Source organism: Bos indicus x Bos taurus, chromosome 27 (genome assembly GCF_003369695.1).
Source record: "Bos indicus x Bos taurus breed Angus x Brahman F1 hybrid chromosome 27, Bos_hybrid_MaternalHap_v2.0, whole genome shotgun sequence".
NCBI lineage: Eukaryota > Metazoa > Chordata > Mammalia > Artiodactyla > Bovidae > Bos > Bos indicus x Bos taurus.
The window spans coordinates 2,603,862-2,627,287 of NC_040102.1; the positions used below are offsets into that span (position 1 = coordinate 2,603,862).

Below are 23,426 nucleotides of genomic sequence, written 5' to 3' on the forward strand. Positions count from 1 at the left end.
AATCATTCCACCCTCTCCCTCTCCCACAGAGTCCAAAAGACTGTTCTATACATCTGTGTCTCTTTTGTGGTCTTGCATACAGGGTTATCGTTACCATCTTTCTAAATTCCATATATATGCGTTAGTATACTGTATTGGTGTTTTTCTTTCTGGCTTACTTCACTCTGTATAATAGGCTCCAGTTTCATCCACCTCATTAGAACTGATTCAAATGTATCCTTTTTAATGGCTGAGTAATATTCCATTGTGTATATGTACCACAGCTTTCTTATCCATTCATCTGCTGATGGACATCTAGGTTGCTTCCATGTCCTGGCTATTATAAACAGTGCTGCAATAAACATTGGGGTACATGTGTCTCTTTCAATTCTGGTTTCCTCGGTGTGTATGCCCAGCAGTGGGATTACTGGGTCAAAGGGCAGTTCTATTTCCAGGTTTTTAAGGAATCTCCACACTGTTCTCCATAGTGGCTGTACTAGTTTGCATCCCACCAACAGTGTAAGAGGGTTCCCTTTTCTCCACAACCTCTCCAGCACTTATTGTTTGTAGACATTTTGATAGCAGCCATTCTGACTGGCATGAAATGGTACATCATTGTGGTTTGGTTTTGCATTTCTCTGATAATGAGTGATGTTGAGCATCTTTTCAGGTATTTGTTAGCCATCTGTATGTCTTCTTTGGAGAAATGTCTGTTTAGTTCTTTGGCCCATTTTTTCATTGGGTTGTTTATTTTTCTGGAATTGAACTGCAGGAGTTGCTCATATATTTTTGATATTATTTGTCCATTGCTTCATTTGCTATTATTTTCTCCCATTCTGAAGGCTGTCTTTTCACCTTGCTTAGAGTTTCCTTTGTTGTACAGAAGCTTTTAATTTTAATTAGGTCCCATTTGTTTATTTTTGCTTTTATTTCCAATATTCTGGGAGGTGGGTCATAGAGGATCCTGCTGTGATGTATGTCGGAGAGTGTTTTGCCTATGTTCTCCTCTAGGAGTTTTATAGTTTCTGGTCTTATGTTTAGATCTTTAATCCATTTTGAGTTTGTTTTTGTGTATAGTGTTAGAAAGTGTTCTAGTTTCATTCTTTTACAAGTGGTTGACCAGTTTTCCCAGCCCCACTTGTTAAAGAGATTGTCTTTTTTTTTTTTTTTTTTTCTATTGTATAGTCTCGCCTCCTTTGTCAAAGGTAAGGTGTTCATAGTGTGTGGATTTATCTCTGGGCTTTCTATTTTGTTCCATTGATCTATATTTCTGTCTTTGTGCCACTACCATGCTGTCTTGATGACTGTGGCTTTGTAAGTAGAGCCTGAAGTCAGGCAGGTTGATTTCTCCAGTCCCATTCTTCTTTCTCATGATTGCTTTGGCTATTCAAGGTATTTTGTATTTCCATACAAATTGTGAAATTATTTGTTCTAGTTCTCTGAAAAATACTGTTGGTAGCTTGATAGGGATTGCATTGAATCTATAGATTGCTTTGGGGAGTATACTCATTTTCACTATATTGATTCTTCCAATCCATGAACATGGTATATTTCTCCATCTATTAGTGTCCTCTTTGATTTCTTTCACCAGTGTTTTATAGTTTTCTATATATAGGTCTTTTGTTTCTTTATGTAGATATATTCCTAAGTATCCTATTCTTTTCATTGCAATGGTGAATAGAATTGTTTCCTTAGTTTCTCTTTCTGTTTTCTCATTATTAGTGTATAGAAATGCAAGGGATTTCTGTGTGTTGATTTTATATCCTGCCACTTTACTATATTCATTGATTAGCTCTAGTAATTTTCTGGTGGAGTCTTTAGGGTTTTCCATGTAGAGGATCATGTTACAACAGTCTCATGTGCAAACAGTGAAAGTTTTACTTCTTCTTTTCCAATTTGGATTCCTTTTATTTCTTTTTCTGCTCTGATTGCTATGGCCAAAACTTCCAAAACTATGTTGAATAGTAGTGGTGAGAGTCTTGTCTTGTTTCTGACTTTAGAGGAAATGCTTTTAATTTTTCACCATTGAAGATAATGTTTGCTGTGGGCTTGTCAGATATAGCTTTTATTATATTGAGGTATGTTCTTCTATTCCTGCTTTCTGGAGGGTTTTTATCATAAATGGATGTTGAATTTTGTCAAAGGCTTTCTCTGCATCTATTGAGATAATCATATGGCTTTTATTTTTCAATTTGTTAATGTGGTGTATTACATTGATTGATTTGCAGATATTGAAGAATCCTTGCATCCCTGGGATAAAGCCTACTTGGTCATGATGTATGATCTTTTTAATGTATTGTTGGAATCTGATTGCTAGAATTTTGTTAAGGATTTTTGCATCTATGTTCATCAGTGATACTGGCCTGTAGTTTTCTTTTTGTGTGGCATCTTTGTCTGGTTTTGGTATTAGGGTGGTGGTGGCCTCATAGAATGAGTTTGGAAGTTTATCTTCCTCTGCAATTTTCTGGAAGAGTTTGAGTAGGATAAGTGTTAGCTCTTCTCTAATTTTTGGTAAAATTCAGCTGTGAAGCCGTCTGGACATGGGCTTTTGTTTGCTAGAAGATTTCTGATTACAGTTTCAATTTCCTTGCTTTTGATGGGTCTGTTAAGATTTTCTATTTCTTCCTGGTTCAGTTTTGGAAAGTTGTACTTTTCTAAGAGTTTGTCCATTTCTTCCACGTTGTCCATTTTATTGGCATATAATTGCTGATAGTAGTCTCTTATTATCCTTTTTATTTCTGTGTTGTCTGTTGTGATCTCTCCATTTTCATTTCTAATTTTATTGATTTAACTTTTCTCTCTTTGTTTCTTGATGAGTCTTGCTAGTTGTTTGTTAATTTTATTTATCCTCTCAAAGAACCAGCTTTTGACTTTGTTGATTTTTGCTATGGTCTCTTTTGTTTCTTTTGCATTTCTTTCTCCCCTAATTTTTAAGATTTCTTTACTTCTACTAACCCTGGTGTTCTTCATTTCTTCCTTTTCTAGTTGCTTTTGGTGTAGAGTTAAGTTATTTACTTGACTTTTTTTCTTGTTTCTTGAGGTATGCCTGTGTTGCTATGATCCTTCCCCTTAGCACTGCTTTTACAGCGTCCAACAGGTTTTGGGTTGTTGTGTTTTCATTTTCATTCATTTTTATGAATATTTTGATTTCTTCTGTGATTTGTTGGTTATTCAGCAGCGTGTTGTTCAGCCTCCAATGTTTATATTTTTAATAGTTTTTCTCCTGTAATTGAGATCTAATCTTACTGCATTGTGGTCAGAAAAGATGCTTGGAATGATTTCAAATTTTTTGAATTTACCAAGGCTAGTTTTATGGCCCAGGATGTGATCTATCCTGGAGAAGGTTCCGTGTGCACTTGAGAAAAAGGTGAAATTCATTGTTTTGGGGTTAAATGTCCTATAAATATTAATTAGGTCTAACTGGTCTATTGTATCTTTTAAAGTTTGTGTTTCCTTGTTAATTTTCTGTTTAGTTGATCTATCTATAGGTGTGAGTGGGGTATTAAAGTCTTCCACTATTATTGTGTTATTGTTAATTTCCCCTTTCATACTTGTTAGCATTTTTCTTACATGTGGTGCTCTTATATTGGTGCAAATATATATTTATAATTGTTATATCTTCTTCTTGGATTGATCCTTTGATCATTATGTAGTGTCCTTCTTTGTCTCTTTTCACAGCCTTTGTTTTAAAGTCTATTTTATCTGATATGAGTATTGCTACTGCTGCTTTCTTTTGGTCTCTATTTGTGTGGAATATCTTTTTCCAGCCCTTCACTTTCAGTCTGTATGTGTCCCTTGTTTCGAGGTGGGTCTCTTGTAGATGACATATATAGGGGTCTTGCTTTTGTATCCATTCAGCCAGTCTTTGTCTTTTGGTTGGGGCATTCAACCCATTTACATTTAAAGTAAGTATTGATAAGTATGATCCCATTGCCATTTACTTTATTGTTTTGGGTTCAAGTTTATACACCCTTTCTGTGTTTCCTGTCTAGAGAAGATCCTTTAGCATTTGTTGGAGAGCTGGTTTGGTGGTGCTGAATTCTCAGCTTTTGCTTGTCTGTAAAGCTTTTGATTTCTCCTTCATATTTGAATGAGATCCTTGCTGGGTACAGTAATCTGGGCTGTACGTTATTTTCTTTCATCACTTTAAGTATGTCCTGCCATTGCCTCCTGCCCTGAAGACTTTCTATTGAAAGATCAGCTGTTATCCTCATGGGAATCCCCTTGTGTGTTATTTGTTGTTTTTTCCTTGCTGCTTTTAATATTTGTTCTTTATGTTTGATCTTTGTTAATTTGATTAATATGTGGCTTGGGGTGTTTCACCTTGGGTTTATCCTGTTTGGAACTCTCTGGGTTTCTTGGACTTGGGTGATTATTTCCTTCTCCATTTTAGGGAAGTTTTCAACTGTTATCTCCTCAAGTATTTAAAAAAATATAACTTTGATATAAATTCTATATATATGAAGCTTATATAATAATTTGAATTAAATATAAAATTATTCTTTAAATCACTAACAATTTCTTATTATCAGAATATGAATAAAATATAATTTCATATTAGTCAAAAGGTGCATGTAACCTTATATGTGTATTTGCATATATATGTTTGCACATAATTATATAGATGAGCCTGTCAAACAGAGAAATGTGCACAAGTTTTTAATTTTAGTTATTAGAAAGGGTTTGGGCAAGATTAACATGAGTAGCAGTGGGTGATGTCAGGAAAGAAGGCAAGAAAAGAAAAAAGATTAAAAATTCAGCAAGTGAGATATGGACCTTTCATACATTTATAAAATTACATGTGTTTTTATACATTAAAGCTTCATTTAGTAATTATTAGATATGCTTCATATATATAGCACTTATATCAAATTTACATTTTTTTTTAAACTTGAAGTGTATTTTAAGAAGGAGAACCTTTTGCATTTCATTACTTTTTAATGTCCTGTAAGTCATCACTTTTATTTGGAGTGAAGATTGGGCAAGATTAACATGAGTAGAAGTGTAATATGTCAGGAAAGGAAGGCAAGGAAAGAAAAAAAGACTAAAAATTCAGCAAGTGAGATATGGCTCTTTCATACATTTATAAAATTACCTGTGCTTTTACACATTAAAAGTTCATTTAATGTATTTTAGGAAAGACTCTAAAACATTGTTTAAAAAAAAAAGAAGAAAGAAAGCATGTATTCCTGCCCTGGATTCCATACTGACCTGCTCCCATTCATCTTTTTCACCCTATTCTGGATGTGAAGATTTTTCAGAGAAGGGAAAAGCTGACTAGCATCAGAAAAACATCCCAAGCTCAGTCCCACTCCACTCCATTTCAGAAAGACAGGCACAGATATTACAACCAAATAATATAGTCCTGTGATCTCCTGATGTGAGAAGCTAAAGCGAAGAGCCAAACTTGGACAGATGGATGAAAACCACAACAGGAAGGAAACTGGGGTTACTTTACAGAACACACTGCATTATGATAGTTTAGCAATTGTGTTTAAATATTTATAATCATTGTTCTTAAATGTTTTTGATAGTAGTTGACAGTACTGATAGCAGCTTTTTGTCATTTAGTGACAGTTCAGCTGGGCTTTCTCTCTCTTCTCTCTTAGTTCCATGCTCTCTACCTGGTGAAATGGGCATATACATAATCACAAATAAGTACCAGGACTGCCGTAACCATTTTTCTAGCAAAATATATTGCTTAGGATGCATAATTTTAGTGATATTTTGTATAGCTCACATGGCCAGTAGGTATACTTTATAATAGAGAAATTTATTATTATATTACATTCTGAAGTAAATGAACATATTTCATTGTTTTACTGATTTTATTATCTTATTTTATAATAAATCACTGTGTCTTCTTTTTGAGTTGTGAATTAAAAATCACCAAGGCTCTCTGTCCTTCACAGAGAAAGTCCTGCGGATTGCGCAGTGCAATGTGGAAAGAAGTGGGAATCAGCAAGTCTCCTGCCACGTGACTCAGCGAGACCGCAGGCGCTGAGTTCCACCTGGCAATAGGGCAGGGCCCTGGCATGGGGACCACTTACTCTCATAGCGAATGAGGAATCCCACGCTGGACCGGCTGTTGTCTGTGCTGAACAGGAGGTACATGAAGTTGCCCGTGCTGATGAGGAATTGCGGCGCCTGCGTGCCGTGGTACTCCCCGATCAGCGGGGACGAGCTGGCCGGCCCATCTCTGACCTCCAGCGTGTCGTAGTTGACTTCGGTTTGGAATCTGCGGGCAAATGTGTCCAGTGAGAAGAGAAATGCAGGGCAGCGCTAACTTACAGGAATCCTGTGTCTTTAGTCACTGAGTGAAAACCCAAGTACAGCAAGAGAAGTAAATAGATCCAGATACACATGCACTCTCAGACTCTGGCACATGTGGTATCTAAGGTTATTACTAACTTCTGTGCACTCCCACAGCCCTCCCCATGACTGAATACTCTGTCCAGTAATATCACAAATGGGGTAGGGGGGGTCATTCAGCTTTAAAATACAAATACTGTGAGCCAGTTAGATAGAGAATCAACAATCAGTGAAAGTCAATCAAGATGCATTTTCAAACTGTTTTTTCATGATCCCCAGTATAACATGATTACAGATTTCTTAAAATGAGCATATTGAAGTGACATGATCTCCTAAAGGAAAGAGGTAAATCAAATATGACACTACTTTAAATACTTTTCCTGAAATAAAGAATCCTGTGCCTTTTAAAGCTGCAGTAATTCTTTTTTCTTTTATTAATGTTTTTAATTATGAAAGTATGATAACATACTTGGAGACTTGGAAAATACAGAGCAACATCACATATATAATAGTTCCACTATATATTATACTTGTTTTATTAAGTTGATAAATTAAGATTTTTAGTTGGAGTTTCAATATCAAGCTCTCAAAAATAATAGAATGAATAGACAGAAAAGTAGAAGAATATAGTAGATCTGGGAAGCACTAAAGCTGCACTGACTCTGGTATAACAGTAGAAGGACACTGGGCTTCAGAAAGCAAATGCTACTTCAGTGATTTGAGAAAGTTAGAACAGCTTCCAAGAAGTGCCTAACCTTCCTTCCTGGGAGGACTTATGCCTCCAGAGAACCTGGTCTGGTGTTATGCTCATACACAGCTGCAGCCACTTGGGTGCTCTCAGATACAGTGGAGGTGCCATTCCAGACACTGAGATAATTGTGTAAATGGGCCCGTCTGAGCTAACCGGCTTTCAAAGGGTCTGGCGTGGTCCCCAGGAAGCAGCTCACTGCCGGGGCCTCTGATGCACTCAGTGATCAAGGAATTGGGGGGAAGCCTGTGCCGTGGTCCCTGGGGTGGGCATTGCATGGTGCTGGCAGGGAGGAGAAAGAAGGGACAGAGTGGCCATCTTAGGCCCCTAGCACAGAGCAATGAAAAAAGATGAAATCAAAGGACCCTGTGTGTGATCATTAAATCACACACTTTTCCTTGTGTGTGTTTGTGTGTGTGTATAGTTACTCAGTCCTGTCTGACTTTTTGTGACCCTATGGACTGTAGCCCACCACGCACCTCTGTCCATGGGATTCTCCAGGCAAGAATACTGGACTGGGTCCCTCACCCTCCTCCAGGGGATCTTCCCAACTCAGGGATGGAGCCCATGTCTCTGGCATCTCCTGCACTGGCAGACCGGTTCTTTACCACAAGTGCCATCTGAGAAGCCCTTTCTTTGTGTGAATACATAATAATAATATCTTCATGCAACTAACTTAGAATGGTCCCTGACCCTTCATCTTCCAGGATTTCAACCAATTGGTGTAGCATGTGGCTAGGTCAGAATATGGTCAGAGGCCAGGCATTTGCGGGTGGGGAGAGAGGGCAGCTTTGCATTTTACTATTAAAAATGTTCTCTAAAGTGTCTATGGCTTCACAGTTTATTCGAGTTCACATTCAAGAAGCCTAGATGAGCATGGGATAAATCTCATGTGCAATATCTGCCCTGAAGTTTTCACAACTTTCATCTTGAGAGATAGCCGGGACAGATAGAGGGCACACCTCCGCAGCTGGAGGATCTCCAGGGCAACTTCAGAAAGAGAAATGTAAATGATTTCCATGTCTGGCAACCCAGCACACACCGCATAACAATACCCTCAGTGCGGAATTTAAAACTGTTTGTATAAACACGCTCTTTATTAGGATGCCAGCCCACAGCTCAAGTTATAAACCTAAGCACTATGCAAGTAATCTTTAGAAGACTGTGTGCAATGTACAGGGTGAAAAAAAATCACAAGTGTCTAAAAGTATCTGAAATGCTGGAATTTAGCAAATACCACAGTCCAATAATATAGAAAAGACAAGATTGAGAAACATTATGAGTATTTTTTTTCCAGCAACTGAAAATGAAACACTAAGAAATTGTGCCAAACCAGAATGTGAAATCACCACTTTTACTAAATGAGTTAAATGTGATGTGCTGCTGGGAATCAGGGCGTGTGTCTGCGTTTTTCCCCTCTCAATACTAGAAAGTATAAAAAATTATAATAAGAAACTAAATTCAATGTATTTAATATTTATAAAGTTCTTTTTTTCCATTGACTAAAATTATATGCCAGAATCCATTCTCCAATATAAGGAATACATAGACCATTTTTTTTTCTTTTCTTCTGAGAGATTATCCTACTGAAGTCGTAATTATCCCATCAGATATAATAATGCCAATAATAACTTCAAATATAAACAGTTACTAAGTGATAATACAATTCCTGCTAAAAACCTCTCCTTTATGGATGCTATCATTGAGTATTAGGAAATTAGTGTAGAAAATAATGTCATAAGGTATATCTGTCTTGAGACATTGTAATAGTCTGAATACTAGAACCCTAAACTCAGTCTGCTTAGGAAGCTCATTGCTGGAGAGAGCTCAGTTTGCTCAGATATTAATCTTGAAACACTAAACAAAGATGCTTCCTTGAATTTTAAAGCATTTGGGTCCATTCTATAGCATTTTTAGGTTCTTGATTTTCAAATCAATGGTTGAGACAATCTGGACAATGTTTCATCATGGAGAATTCAAATAGCATGTTTCTTCTTTTTTAGATTATCAAATGCATTATCCAACACCGAAGCTGAGCAGCACTCCAGTGACGGAACCACTTGTGGCTAATTAAAAGGCAAGAAATCTGTTGCACACAGTCTGCTATCAACTCTGCAACCCAGACCACCTTTCAGTTTCCCAGAGCCACTCTGAAAGCCACAGAGCTCTTCTTTTGTGCTCTGCAAACCCCTAAGGGTCGAAGGGCTCCATTTGCAATAAAACACCAAGCCGAATTTATTCCACCCTCAGGTCAAAAGTACAGAACTGGACTCAAGGGCCAGTGACTGTGAACACTGGGAATGCTGTCTGGGGCCACCACACCCTCAAGCACGTCTGCAGAGGTGCCTTAACTGTGGGCTTAGAGGACAAAACAGAGAAGAACAGAACTTACTGAGCAAACACCTGTTTTAAATGAACTCCTTTAGGGGAACCAAAGGTGAAAACCTGTCATCTTTCTAAAGACTTAAGATCCATTTAAATAAAAATGCTGGGTATTCATGAGTCATCAGGTCCAAATTAAGGAAGGCAAAGTTTTTTCTTACCTATCAAAAGTGATTTTGATAGAGTGTCCTGGTTTTGCTTCAATTATCCATTCACAATTTAAGGAATCTTTGTAATACCCTGGCCATCCTGGGGGCAAAATCACTCCACTTGAAGCTGTCAGATGTCCTCCACATGGGGCTGAAAGATGATGCAGGGGTCAGAAGGTCAAATTATGTACATGTACCATGGCAACACCTCAGAAACAGCAGGGATTCATTCCTGAGTTCATAGACTTGATGGTTTCTAGTATTCAAGCAAAGGTTGAAAGTTTGTTAGTGGCTCAGTCATGTCTGGCTCTGTGATCCCACGGACTGTAGCCCTCCAGGCTCCTCTGTTAATGGGATTCTCCAGGCAAGAATACTGAGGTGGGCTGCCATTCCCTACTTCAGGGGATCTTCCCAACCCAGGGATCAAACTCAGGTCTCCTGCATTAACAGTGGATTCTTTACCATCTGAGCTACCAGTTATTTCCAAGTAAACTGAGAATATTGAAATCAGAGCACGTATATTTCACACCTGGGCATTTATCGTCAGCCTTCAGCAAAGTTCTTTTCACCTAACAATGGTAATAATGGCACAGTCTGAGAGAGTGGTCAGCGCCAAACACCTCCCAGGAATTATCTCGTTCAATCATCACAACAGAGTCACGAGGCAGGGATACCACCGATACTCATATCTTACGTGTATTCATGTCAACAAGTGTCTGCTGACAGACTTAATTACCTGGCACCTACAATTAAAATATTCTGCAGTGTGTGCATATTTTAAAATATGTGTATGTGTTGATTCACTTCAAGGTATGTTCATTTTATTAAAGTAATTTGCCACATATAATTTACTAAATTCTTTTTCTTTCAAATCTCTTTTATAGTACTTTGATTATTCACATTTTGCACTTTTCATTGGATCACTTTGGGTAATTTATATTTTGCCAGGAAATCTCCAATTTTATTTGAACTTTAAAAGTTGTTGCCATAGAGATGTATTCTTGTACAGTCATTTTTCACTCAAGGTAACTTGTGTTTTTTAATGACACTGAATTGCACAGAAGAATAAAAGCTGGTTAGGTGTAAAACAAAGACAGAAAAATCTTTCTCTCAGCAGCTGAGTTTCTCAGTACAAGTAATCTTTAACAGTCTCTTTCACCATTAACTAGTCTGTGTTTGGGATTCCCAGCTGGCACTAATAGTAAAGAATCCTCCTGCCATGGGTTCGATCCCTGGGTTGGGAAGATCCTCTGGAGCAGGGAATGGCAACCCCTTCTAGTATCCTTCCTGGGAAATCCCAAGGACAGAGGAGCCTGGTGGGCTACAGTCCATGGGGCCTCAGAGAGTCGGACGTGACTAAGTAACTAAGCACTCACACAGCCGTCTGTGTTTAGGGGCTTTGCTATTGTTGTTAACAACCCATCCCTGGGGTTTGCCTTGAACTTCATCAAAAGGTCCCTTCCAAACAAGGAGAGAATTGCCCACTCACACTTAAAGTGATACTCTCTCCTTTTGTCTGACTCTATGGGATTTCTCACGGCTGCTGACTGATGCCCCTTTATTCCCCTGACTGCAAAGGAACATGCTGGCCCTGAAGCTTAGACCCATCTTCACACCACCTACTGCAGGTGAGCACACCCACAGCAAGAATGTGGCAGAGAGAACAGAGATTAGAGAGTATTGCTTGTCTTGAGATTCTTTCTCATAAAATTAGTCACACCTCAAAGTTAGTAGTGATATACTTCCTCAAGCAGTAAGAAGTCCTGCCCCAGTATTCATACCATTTATTTTAGAATCCTGATTCTAAGCTTACTGATTTATAAAGGATAATGACCTATTCAGTTATTAACACTAATAAAATTTAAACTATTAAAAAAAACTCATAATTTAAAAAAGCAGTAAAAAATAAACAAAAAGGAAACTCCTACTGTGGGTTTCTTGCTCTTCAGCTGATCAAGTGTTCACCCTGTGGTGGTGCTGATAGTCCACCAAATTGTCTTAACAATTTGTGAAACTGCAGAAATGAGAACATCTTTCTGTAAATTTAGGAGGGTCAGCCAATGATGACTGAAGATAATGCTGGTCCTTGAAACAATGAGAAATGACTCTGGAGGCAGGGCTGGGGACAGGGAAAGGTGGGGAAGCGTAACCCTGCTCCCAACACTGCTGAGTAAGCATGGGGCGGGGTGGGGGTGGATGGGTGGAGCTGGGGGATATTAGGACAGTTACAATACCCTGTAGGTCACCACGGTGGTGGATACACTGTGATATACATTGGTCCAAGCCCAGCAAATGGACAATCACAAGAGTGAGCCTGTGGACTCTGAGTGATGATGATTCATCCCTGTATGTTCATCAGTTATAACAAATGCACCTCCTGATGGAGGACCCTGCTGATGGGGGAGGCTGTGCATACAAGAGGGCAGGGGGTGCACAGGACATCTCTGTACCTTCCCTTCAATTTTGCTGTGAATCTAAAGCTGCTCTAAAATTTGTACTCTTTAAAAAGATCTGCATTTCCTTGGTATTTATGAGCGATACTTTTATTAAGTTTTCTTAGCTCATTATGCACGGGCAATTCTGATAAGAGGGGTTTGAGTATACATCATAAGTAAATATTCCCCTACCTTGAATATACATTAAAAGTAATACCCTTCTTAATTCTTTCCCCTTTGGTTTTCCTACACAGGTAACTAGAGTGAAATGTCAAGAAGAAAATTAGTTAGGCTGTACATATGTCAGTTACACCAAGGGCAACAAAACAGTGAGCTAAAAATGATGCTGTTTGCAGAGGATGAATTACACTCCCCCCAGATGATACTTCGGATTCCTAATCCCAGCATCTTAAAATGGGACCATATTTGGAAAAAAAAGTTACTGCAGACATGGTTGGTCAAGACGAGGGCATTCGAGCAGGCCCTAGTCCAATACGATGGGTGTCCTTAGAAGGAGGGGACTTGGGACAGAGACGCATTCTCACGGGGAGAATGTGTGGATGCTGCTTCTACAAGCCAAGACAAGCAAAGCCCCAGAAGCCGGGAGAGGGGCCTGGAACATCTGCCCCACTCAGAGCCTGCCCTGCTGACACCTGGACCTTGGACTTCCTGCCTCCAGGACCGTGAGACGCTAACTCCTGCTGATAAAGTCACCACTTGGTGGTACTCGGCTATGGCAGCCTTAGGGAACCAGTGTTGTTGTCTGCTCGTTTGTTTTCTGTCAGATGCCCCCTTTCAGAGGAATGTAAGAGGCAGACGGGAGGGGCCCACACCTTCGCAGCGGGGGACGGTGGAGCTCCAGACCACGTTCCCGTCCTGAAGGATGCAGGTGATGGACTCCGAGCCCTGGGTTTTGACAAAGCCATCATCACAGTGGAAAGAGACCGAGCTCCCCAGCAGAAACCTGTCACCAAAACGCCGTCCGTTTATGGGGATGCCAGGATCATGACACTCATTTTGACCAAATGCTGAAAAAAAAAAAAAATCGGAGTTAAAAAACAAACAAACGCTTGGATATTAATCATGAGTATTAAAAAAGAAAGCAGAACCACTTATAAAGCAGTTTTAGCTATTTTTCAGAGATAGATAAATACATTCAATAAACAGAATTTTGATACCTAGAGAGACAGAAGGAGAGAGATGGGTAGATAGACCTCATTATCATCCACACAGCATCCCAAAATTGGAAGGCACCTTTTCACTAAGAAAAATGGAGATGAGATACATAGGTAACAGAAAAGGATTTTGGTTCTGGCACATCTAGGTTAGCATCCCAGCTCATGTGCTTACTACCTGTCCCTGGGAAGATTACTCTGGTCATCTGAGCCTTTTTGTGGTTAATTTGCTAAGTTGTGCTTGACTCTCTGCAGCCCCATGGACTGAAGCCCTCCAGGCTCCTCTGTTTTCCACTGTCTTCCGGAGTTTGCTCAAATTCATGTCCATTGAGTTGGTGATGCCATCTAACCATCTCATTCTCTGCCACCCCCTTATCCTTTTGCCTTTTCCTTAATACAGCCCGCCAATCTCCTCTGTCCATGGAGTTTTCTAGGCAAAGAATTCTGGAGTGGGTTGCTGCTTCCTTCTCCAGGGGACCTTCTCAATCCAGAGATTGAACTTGAGTCTCCTGTGTCTCCTGCATTGGAGGCAGATTCTTTACTGCTGAGTCATCTGGGAAGCCCCTGTTGGAGCCTGCTGATGCTGCTGCAAAGTCACTTCAGTCGTGTCTGACTCTGTGTGACCCCATAGATGGCAGCCCACCAGGCTCCCCCGTCCCTGGGATTCTCCAGGCAAGAACACTGGAGTGGGTTGCCCTTTCCTTCTCCAATGCATGAAAGTGAAAAGTGAAAGTGAAGTCGCTCAGTCATGTCCGACTCTTCGTGACCCCATGGACTGCAGTCTTCCAGGCTCCTCCATCCATGGGATTTTCCAGGCAAGAGTACTGGAGTGGGCTGCCATTGCCTTCTCCACTATCGGAGCCTAGTTGTCTTTATTTACAGAATGAGGAAGATGAAGCTTATGGTCCAGAGCTGCTACAATGTTAAATGAAACAATTTCTGTCAAATCCTAAGCAGATCACCTAAGATAAGGAGGCAGCCAGTACATTTTAGCTTATCACTCCTATTTAACATTATTATCTTACTTTATGCCCTCAACAGTACAATTTAAGCAGACGGTCTTAAATGTAAGCTATGATCAAATGAGGAGTCTGAAGCAAAGAAAAGTTAGCTGTCTTATCAAAATTCACTAAGTACATACGAGCTGTTGTTTAGTTGCTCAGTTGTGTCCAACTCTTTGCAACCCATTGGACTGTAGCCCGCCAGGCTACTCTGTCCATGGGATTTTCCAGGCAAGAATATTGGAGTGGGTAGCCATTCCCTTCTCCAGGGGATCTTCCCAACCCAGGAATCAGAATCGGGTCACCCACATTGCAGGCAGATTCTTTACTACTAGGTCACCTGGGAACACCCAGTCCATACATTTAGCAGGTGTTATAATCCATGACTCCTGACTCCAAATACCTCAGTGCTTTTCACTACTCTATTCTATTGCATTGAGGATACAGGGGTGGATGGATGGATGGGTGGAAGGAAAACCAGAGAGAGAGAAGTATGTGAGCAACCAGTCCTCACTATAGGGGTGAGTGACCAAGACACTACAACAGAGTGGGGTATTTTTTTAGGTTCTCAGGATAATGTTATATAATTTTGTGAACTGTGACTATAAAACCCCGGAGTAGAGCCAGCGGAGACCCTGGAGGTGGGGTGGGTGTGGATGCACTTACTGGTGTAGGTGATGTTGAAGCCTCGGCCGGTGGTGGAGTGATCCGACTGGAACTCCAGACGGACGATGTGCCCGCTGCTGGCCAGCTGGGACGGCACCTCGTTGCCTGAGAACGTGCCCAGCACAGTTATGTCTGAAATCCCATCATCTTTGACTGCAAGGAAGTCAAACTGAGGCTCCACGTCAAAGTCATTAAAGATGAGGTGAATTCTGCTGCCTGGCTCAGAGATGATCAGCCAGACGCAGTTCATGTTGTTACCGTACTCTTCTGGGTAATTCGGCGAGAGGATAATTCCTGATGATGCCGTAAAGTTGAAGAAACAGGAAACTATGAAGACACACAGATAATAATGGTTTCAAACAGTTTTGTCCACATCCAAAGATCTGGCTGTGTGCTAAGGACCTGGGAAGGAAGTCTATACCAGCAGTTAACTAGGATGGTTCAACTTTTTCTTTTTTTTTAAATTTTGAGAGTATCTACTGAATTTGTTACAATCCAGCTTCTGTTTTTATGTTTTTTGGCCTCAACATATATGGGAATCTCAGTTCTCTGAGCAGGGATTGTTGTGGGTTGTGAACAGATTAAGTTCAACATACAGAACAACCATAGCCGATACATAATCAAGTGTACGCTTGATTCAAAAATGACCCTGTCAAGTTGACTGAAACTTGTGGCAAATATTAAGATTTCTTGTTATAACTTTCTGCCTTCAGAAGAGCAAATATTAATATGAAAAATTATGCTGGTTTCATAAGGACAATTTCCAGAAAACAAGGTTGATTCTAATCACTTCCCTATTTTTCATTTTAAATTTTGCACATGCCTTAAAGCACATTTTTTGAAATTACTTTTTAAGTCATTTACAGGGTAACAATGATTAAAGAACAACTTGGAAAATCAGACCAAATCCTGGTGGATAATATAAAAGTCTCTTGGAATATTTACTTAATGTGTACTGAGAAATCAGTAAGATATATGTTTTATATATGTCTATAAACATATTCTTTGGGAGGGAGCATCTATTGGACTTATTTCTAGGGTGTGGATTTGCTTATTATTTTACATTATTTCTGTATGTTTCCAGGTTATTGCTATACTTAGTTATAAAAAAAAAATCTGTTTTTCAATCTTCTATGTAGTCCTTCTTTTCTACTTGTTAAATCACTTACAAGGGACCTAGAGACCATTATACGGAGTGACATAAGTCAGAAAGAGAAAAACAAATACTGTATATTGACATGTGGAATCTGAAAAAAACTTGGTACAGACAATCTTATTTACAAAGCAGAAACAGAGACGCAGACACAGAGAACAAACATATGGACACCAAAGCTGGAAGAGGGAGTTGGATGAATTGGAAGATTGGGGTTGACATATATACCCTATTGACACTATATATAAGATAAACAACTAATGAGAACCTTAAAAAAATAAACTAAAAACAGGACAAAAAACAGGAGGAAGCAGGCAATTCTTCCATTGAAATGCAGTGACATCACTTCAAGCTCACAATTGCGTTTTAAGTGTCACAGGATTTTGTGTGTTGTGTGCTCAGTCATGTTCTGCTCTGCAACCCTGTGGACTGTAGCCCACCAGGCTCCTCTGTTCATGGGATTCTCCAGTAAGAATACTGGAGTGGGTTGCCATTTCCTTCTCCAGGGGATCTTCCCAACCCAGAGATGAAACCTGCATCTCTTGCATCTCCTGCACTGGCAGGGGGATTCTTTACCACTCGGCCACCTGGGGAGTCCCACACACTACTGATACTATATACAATAGATAACTAACGAGAACCTACTGTACAGCTCAGGGAACTCTACTCAGGGAAGCCATCACAGGACATTATTAGGTTGCAAAGACCCCAGGCCCTGTCCACGGATGGCTTACAGAGCTGGCATCAGCCCCTCTGGATGGAAGTGATGCTCTGTGGACCTTGCTCGTGGAAAGCTCTCACCGACAGCGTGTCTGTCTGGTAGTAAGAACATCACTGACTGGTTTTAAGTCAGTGGAGAGAGAAGAGCTGCATTCGAGGAGCCCTGAGTGCTTCTGGTCAATGCTGTGCCCCCGCTCAGGGCATCCCCTGCTCCTCTCCCACCCCCTGGGGCAGCTTGGAACAGACCCCGCCAGGAGAGTACTCACATACACAGCTGGGCTTGTTGCCAGACCACTGGTTGTTCTGCTGACACGTGATGACTCGCTCCCCAACCAGCTCGAAGGCCGCCTGGCATTCGAACGTGAGTGTGTCTCCGTGGAGGAAGCTGCTGCCGGTCCGCTTCCCGTAGGCGGGGATGCCCGGGTCCCCACAGCCCCCCTTCTCAATTTCTGAAAGGAGGACAGATGAGCGGAACATTGAGAAAACATGGTGAACGTTTTCAACAGCTTAGAAAGTAAACAGCGATTGACTTTTGCATTGTTTCGATAAACAGTTTCAATTCATCTAATATTTATTTAGCCGAAGCCAGAAAAAATATATACTTCAAATTTTAGAGAAAAGTGTTAAACTTTTCTTTCAAAGGAAACACAAAGCTACACAGATGTGTTGATCATGCAAATGTTAAAATTAATATATGGTTCTTCCTGGCCTACACCTTTTCTTCATGCTGTCCATAACCGCTGCCATTAAAATGTAAATGTCGATTTTGTTTTAATTGATGTATTTTTTAATGTAAACCACACAAGTAAGATGGTTCATTCCCTACTGAATATTTAAATCAATATATTCATTTGAATATTCTTTGCCTTAAATTGGTGTTAAAACTCATTTAGGAAACAAAATGAATATATTCATGGTCTTCAGATGAAAAGAAAATATGTGGAATCAAGGCTCTTTTCATTAGCACATGATTGTAATGACATGCGGATACAAATGCACCATATTATACACACATTTCAACTTGGCTGTGTCACAAATGTTAATGATACAGGATGTATTAACTGAAATATGTTTATTCATTGATTCATACAAAAATATTTCTTGAGGGCCAACAATGCGTCAGGTTCTGTTCTAGGTAAAGAGGTTAGTGGACAAACAAGACAAAATTCCCACACGCACAGGGCTGACATTACATAGAGGGAACTGGTAACAATTTGTGAGATAATGAAGGAGACATGGGCCAGGGTGCCCGGACCTGCAGGAGGATGCTGGGGAATGGGTGGTCTACAGAGGAAAGGAGGGGCTCGGCCAGAGCTGCCTAGGGGGTTTCCATGGGAAGATTTTATAGGGTTTTCAGAAGATGCACAACATGATCCGAGTACAAGTTCCGAAGACCCTCTGCTGGGCTGGGAGTGGAGGCAGAAGAAGTATAAGTTTCCACAACTCAGGGAGGTTTCTCTGTGCTTGGCTCACAGATGCATCTCTCAGTCCACAGTCCTTTCTGAATTCTTCATGTGTTTGTACTTTGTCGTCTTGCTGTGAGCAACAGCAAATTCAGATGTAGCAACATAAATGCTTTCTGATGATGTCTCAGTGTTTGGAAAGTCTGTGGAAGTGGCTCAGCTGAATTTCTGGGTGGTTTTCAGGTACATTCCTGCCTTGTGGGGAACCTGTCTAAGCTCAGAGATCTATCCAAAGATGGCTTATTCTCCTCCGGAGAAGAAACTCTACCTCTGAGTGTTCAAGAGTATCAGAGAGGTAAAATCAGCTGGTAATATAATGATGGTAAAACTTCAACATGTAGGATATCAGCCTATCTGTTTTTGAAGCAAATTAGCACAAGAAACACAAAACCAAACCAAACCAGGCACTTCGTGCAAACAAGTTCATCACGCTCTCCTGAAGGCTCAGGCCATCAGATTAAAAAGACGGCCTAAATAGTATCAGTTAAATGGGAGCTAAAATGTTCCTGGATGCAATGTAGGCCAAAAAAGCCTTGGAGGACACTTTTCCTTAAGGACCAGCCTTGGAGTACAAGTGGATGAACCTGAGCTGAACAAAGGCAGGAATGGATCTACTTGAATTTAATGCTTGGATTACCTTGAACCAAATTTCATTGACTGAAGGCAATCTGGACTGGTGGTTTATAACAGAAAATACCTTATTTTTTAATTTATTCATTTTTCATTGAAAGATAATTGCTTTATAGTATTGAGTTGGTTTCTACCAAACATCAACATAGTTTTGATGTTGAATCAGCCATAGATTTACCTATGTCCCCTCCCACTTGAACCCCCCTCCCATCTCCTTCCCCATCCCACCCCTCTAGGTTGTTACAGAGACCCAGTTTGAGTTCGTTGAGTCATACAGCAAATTCCCATCGGCTATCTATTTTACATATGGTAATGTATTTTTCCATGTTACTCTCTCTACACAGCCCACCTTCTCCTTCCCTCCTCCCCCAAGCCAAGTCCATAAGTCTGTTCTCTACATCTGTGTCTCCACTGCTGCTCTGCAAATAGGTTTGTCAGTACCATCTTTCTAGATTCCACATATGTGCATTAGTATACAGTATTTGTTTTTCTCTTTCCGACTTACTTCACTCTGTATAATAGGCTCTAGGTTCATCCACCTCATTAGGACTGACTCAAATTCCTTTTTATGACTGAGTAATATTCCATTGTATAAATGTACCACAGCTTCTTTATCCATTATCTGTTGATGGATTTCTAGGTTGCTTCCATGTCCTAGTTGCTGTAAACAGAGTTGCAATGAACATCTGTATCCTTTTCAATTTTTGTTTCCTCAGGGTATACACATAGTAGTGGGGTTGCTGGGTCATATGGCAGTTTTATTCCTATCTTTTTAAAGAAATATCCACAGTGTTCTTCATAGTAGCTGTACTAATTTACATTTCTACCAACAGTGCAAGAGTGTTCCCTTTTCTCCACACCCTCTCCAGAATTTATTGTTTGCAGGTTTTTTGATGATGGCCATTCTGACCAGTGTAAGGTAATATTTCATTGTAGTTTTGATTTGCAGTTCTCTAATAATGAGCAATATTGAGCATCTTTTAATGTGTCTATTAGCCATCTGTATGTCTTGTTTGGAGAAATGTCTGTTTAGGTCATTTTCCCACTTTTTAATTGGGTTGTTTGTTTTTCTGTATTGATCTGTAAATAAATTATGTTCCTGGGTTGGAAGAATAAATTTTGTGAAAATTACTATTCTACTAAATGTAATCTACAGATTCAGTACAATCACTATCAAATTACCAATGACATTTTTCACAGAACTAGAACAAAAACTCTCACAATTCATATGGAAACACAAAAGATCCCAAATAGCCAAAGCACTCTTGTGAAAGAAGAATTGATCTGGAGTAATCAATCTTCATCACTTCAGACTATGCTACAACGTTATAGTTATCAAGGCAGTATGATACTGGTGCACGCACACACACACACACACACACACACACACACACACACAACACAGAAATATAGACCAATGGAACAAGATTAAAAGCCCAGAGATAAACCCACATACCTATGGATACCTTATTTTTGACAAGGGAGGCAAGAATATACAATGGGGCAAAGATAGTCTCTTCAATAGTCTCTTCAAAATGGACAACTCCATGTAAAAGAATGAAATCTTCAAAATGGACAACTCCATGTAAAAGAAAGAAATTAGAACACTTCCTAAGACCATACACAAAGATAAACTCACAATGGATTAGAGACATAAATGTAAGAGCAGAAACTATAAAACTCTCAGAGGAAAACATAAGCAGAACATGCAATGACACACATCAAAGCATGATCCTCGATGACCCACCTCCCTCAGTACTGGAAATAAATAAGTGGAACCTAATTAAACTTAAAAGTTTTTGCACAGCAAGGGAAACTACAAACAAGGAAAAAATACAGCCCTCAGAATGGGGAAAAATAATAGCAAATGAAACAACTGACAAAGGATTAATTTCCAAAATATACAAGCAGCTGATGCAAGAGCTTCCATTTGATGGGACCTGTCAGTGGAATAGGGGTCAGGAGCCCAGGGTCCTGGCCAAGGACTCAGCTCTGAGGTCAGGAATCAGAACACCAGACTTGGTTTGGAAATTCCTGGGCTCTGCTGGGCCACCTGATAGAATTTAGTCTTGAAAAGTCTCCATTTTCACTTCCTCAGTTTACTACTTTCTATCTCACGGGGCGGCTGTGAGAATTAAACTGTATAATTCACATAAGTCCTGGCATATAAGGCTCATAATATGAGCTATCACTATGATTATTAGCAAACCTTAGACTTCTAGATGCTTCTTTTTGCCTCTGTGATGCTAAAGCTCATTACTTTTTATAGTGAAATGAATTAACAGCATTTGTGGGAATACTGCTTTCTACATTAACTGAGTCTGGGAACTCCTGACTTTGCAGAGTGCATGGAAATAAACTGGTTGTAGACACATTGTGTCTACACACTGGAAGGTCTTTCTGCTTCCCATGTTGAGGGTTTAGAGTGTCTAGTGGCGCTTCATCTCCACCAAAGATACTGGTACTCCCTGACTCAGACATAAGGCCAGGGCTGGCCTGGAGCAGAACCTGGGTCTGGTGAGTCCTTTTTTAAGAGTTTGGCAGGGACTTGCGATGCCAAGTCCAGGGACTAGCATTGGACAAGTAACATCCACTATCAGTAAGTCTGCATGGAAGAGCTGGACCCACTCATCAGCCACAGAATATGAAACTTCCCTTGGGGAGCATTTTTGGGCATTTTGTATTCTTGACCCCTGCATACTGTATCACTTAAGCCCCAAGTACCTGTGACAGAATCCATGCAGATTCAGAAATGTCCCTTGGAGGTCAAACTGCCTTCACTTGAGAGTGCATCTAGGTCACGTATTGTCTGAACCAGTACAAACAAGTAAAGGAAGAATAAGACCGGGCTGACATCGATACAGTAACCGCATCAAGCCCCCTTCTATGTGGAACAAAATGTCAGATGTCAAAGATGATCCTGCTGTGTTCATGCTTTCTTAGAAACCATAGTCTGTTATCAATGAAAACACTGAAGCCCCCAGAGGGGAAAAAAAGCCAGTCAAATATCTCTTCCAAATGATCACTCTAGAAATGGGATCTGATAAATAGGAGTCTAAGGGAAATACTAGGTTGCAATTATTTCCTCTCTCCTTCTCAGATGCTGCCTTTTTAGCAGTTGGGGTCACTGGTAAACAAGTCTACTGGGGACTCAATAGCACTCCCATTGATATGTTTTTCTTTGACAGTGATTTTTAAAAGTACACAATAATGTTATTTCAATATTTTTCATATTGATTAATATTTCTAAATTTTATAAAGTATTACTTTTGAATACTAATTTTATAACTGATCTAAACATTTACACTACATTGACATTACATATTTAATGCTCACCTCTAATATATTTTATTTTTATTTGACAGTTCATACTATACCTATAAATGTTTATATAATAAATGAGTAATTAGACTCACTAATTTTCTTTTAGACTTTTATTTCTACTTTATATCAGTGTGTAGCTGATTAACAATGTTGTCATAGTGTCAGGTGGACAGTGAAGAGACTCAGCCATACACATGCATATGTCCTTTCTCCCCCAAACTCTGCTCCCATCCAAGCTGCCACACAACATGTAGCAGAGTTCCTTGTGCTATACAGTAGGTGCTTGTTGGCTATCTATTTTAAATATAACTGAGTGTATATGCCTATCCCGAACTCCCTAAGGGATTCACTAATTTTTTTAATGTATCAGAACTCACCTTTTCCTGGCCTATCAGTATTCTGTTGCTGCTGCTGCTGCTGCTAAGTCACTTCAGTCGTGTCCGACTCTGTGCGACCCCAGAGACGGCGGCCCACCAGGCTCCCCCGTCCCTGGGATTTTCCAGGCAAGAACACTGGAGTGGGTTGCCATTTCCTTCTCCAATGCGTGAAAGTGAAAAGTGAAAGTGAAGTCGCTCAGTCGTGTCCGACTCTTAGCGACCCCGTGGACTGCAGCCAACCAGGCTCCTCCGTCCATGGGATTTTCCAGGCAAGCGTACTGGAGTGGGGTGCCATCGCCTTCTCCATATCAGTATTCACTGACATGTAAACCAAAATATTGAAACTGAAATTGAGTCTGCTATAACAAAGACTTATCAGTCACACTTCTGAGAAAGGACATTAAAACCATTAAGGTGAGCCATATCCACTTGACAATTACGATCTACAAGTCACTCCATTAAAGCCAGTCCTTAATCTGAAATGTCATGGCTGCTCTCTGATATTTACCACATGATTAGTGCACAGCTTCCCTGTAAGGCTGCCCACCGATTGAGAAATGTTATTGTTCACATTTAGTGCCATCTTTGCATCTGCTTTGACCCCAACACACGATAGAAGAGGTGCAGATGAATGAACGCTGCTTTAAGGAATAACTGAGTTCCCCTGGACGGCTCTGCACAGCTAAGTATCCTGGCTTGGTGACTTGTCCACATAGCAGGACCTTCCTGTTTCTGACTCTACTTCTTCATCTCCTCCTCCATGCTCAAGGGAACTACCCTGCCTTCTCCAAACCCATCCACAGGAGTGCACCTACAGCAGACCCCCCTGACAGGTGTCTGTGTCTCTCAGAGACCACTCATGTCAAGCAGGTGCATTTCCACACACTGGAAACCACTGTGTCAACCTCTGTG

General features: G+C 40.2%; 1 protein-coding gene across 3 annotated transcripts in view; it reads right to left on the minus strand.

The window, feature by feature from the left end:
• CSMD1 (CUB and Sushi multiple domains 1) overlaps positions 1–23,426 on the minus strand; it is a 2,076,272-nt gene that overhangs the window by 398,848 nt on the left and 1,653,998 nt on the right. For all 3 annotated transcript variants that reach the window (XR_003509135.1, XM_027530260.1, XM_027530259.1), the window contains exons 13-17: positions 16,987–17,169; positions 14,848–15,174; positions 12,839–13,033; positions 9,583–9,721; positions 6,030–6,217 (exon numbers count right to left, since the gene is read on the minus strand). Coding sequence is in view for 2 of the 3 variants with exons in the window: in XM_027530260.1 (XP_027386061.1) it covers positions 6,030–6,217; positions 9,583–9,721; positions 12,839–13,033; positions 14,848–15,174; positions 16,987–17,169 (1,032 nt within the window). In the remaining variant the exon portion in view is untranslated. The remainder of the gene's footprint in view (positions 1–6,029; positions 6,218–9,582; positions 9,722–12,838; positions 13,034–14,847; positions 15,175–16,986; positions 17,170–23,426) is intronic.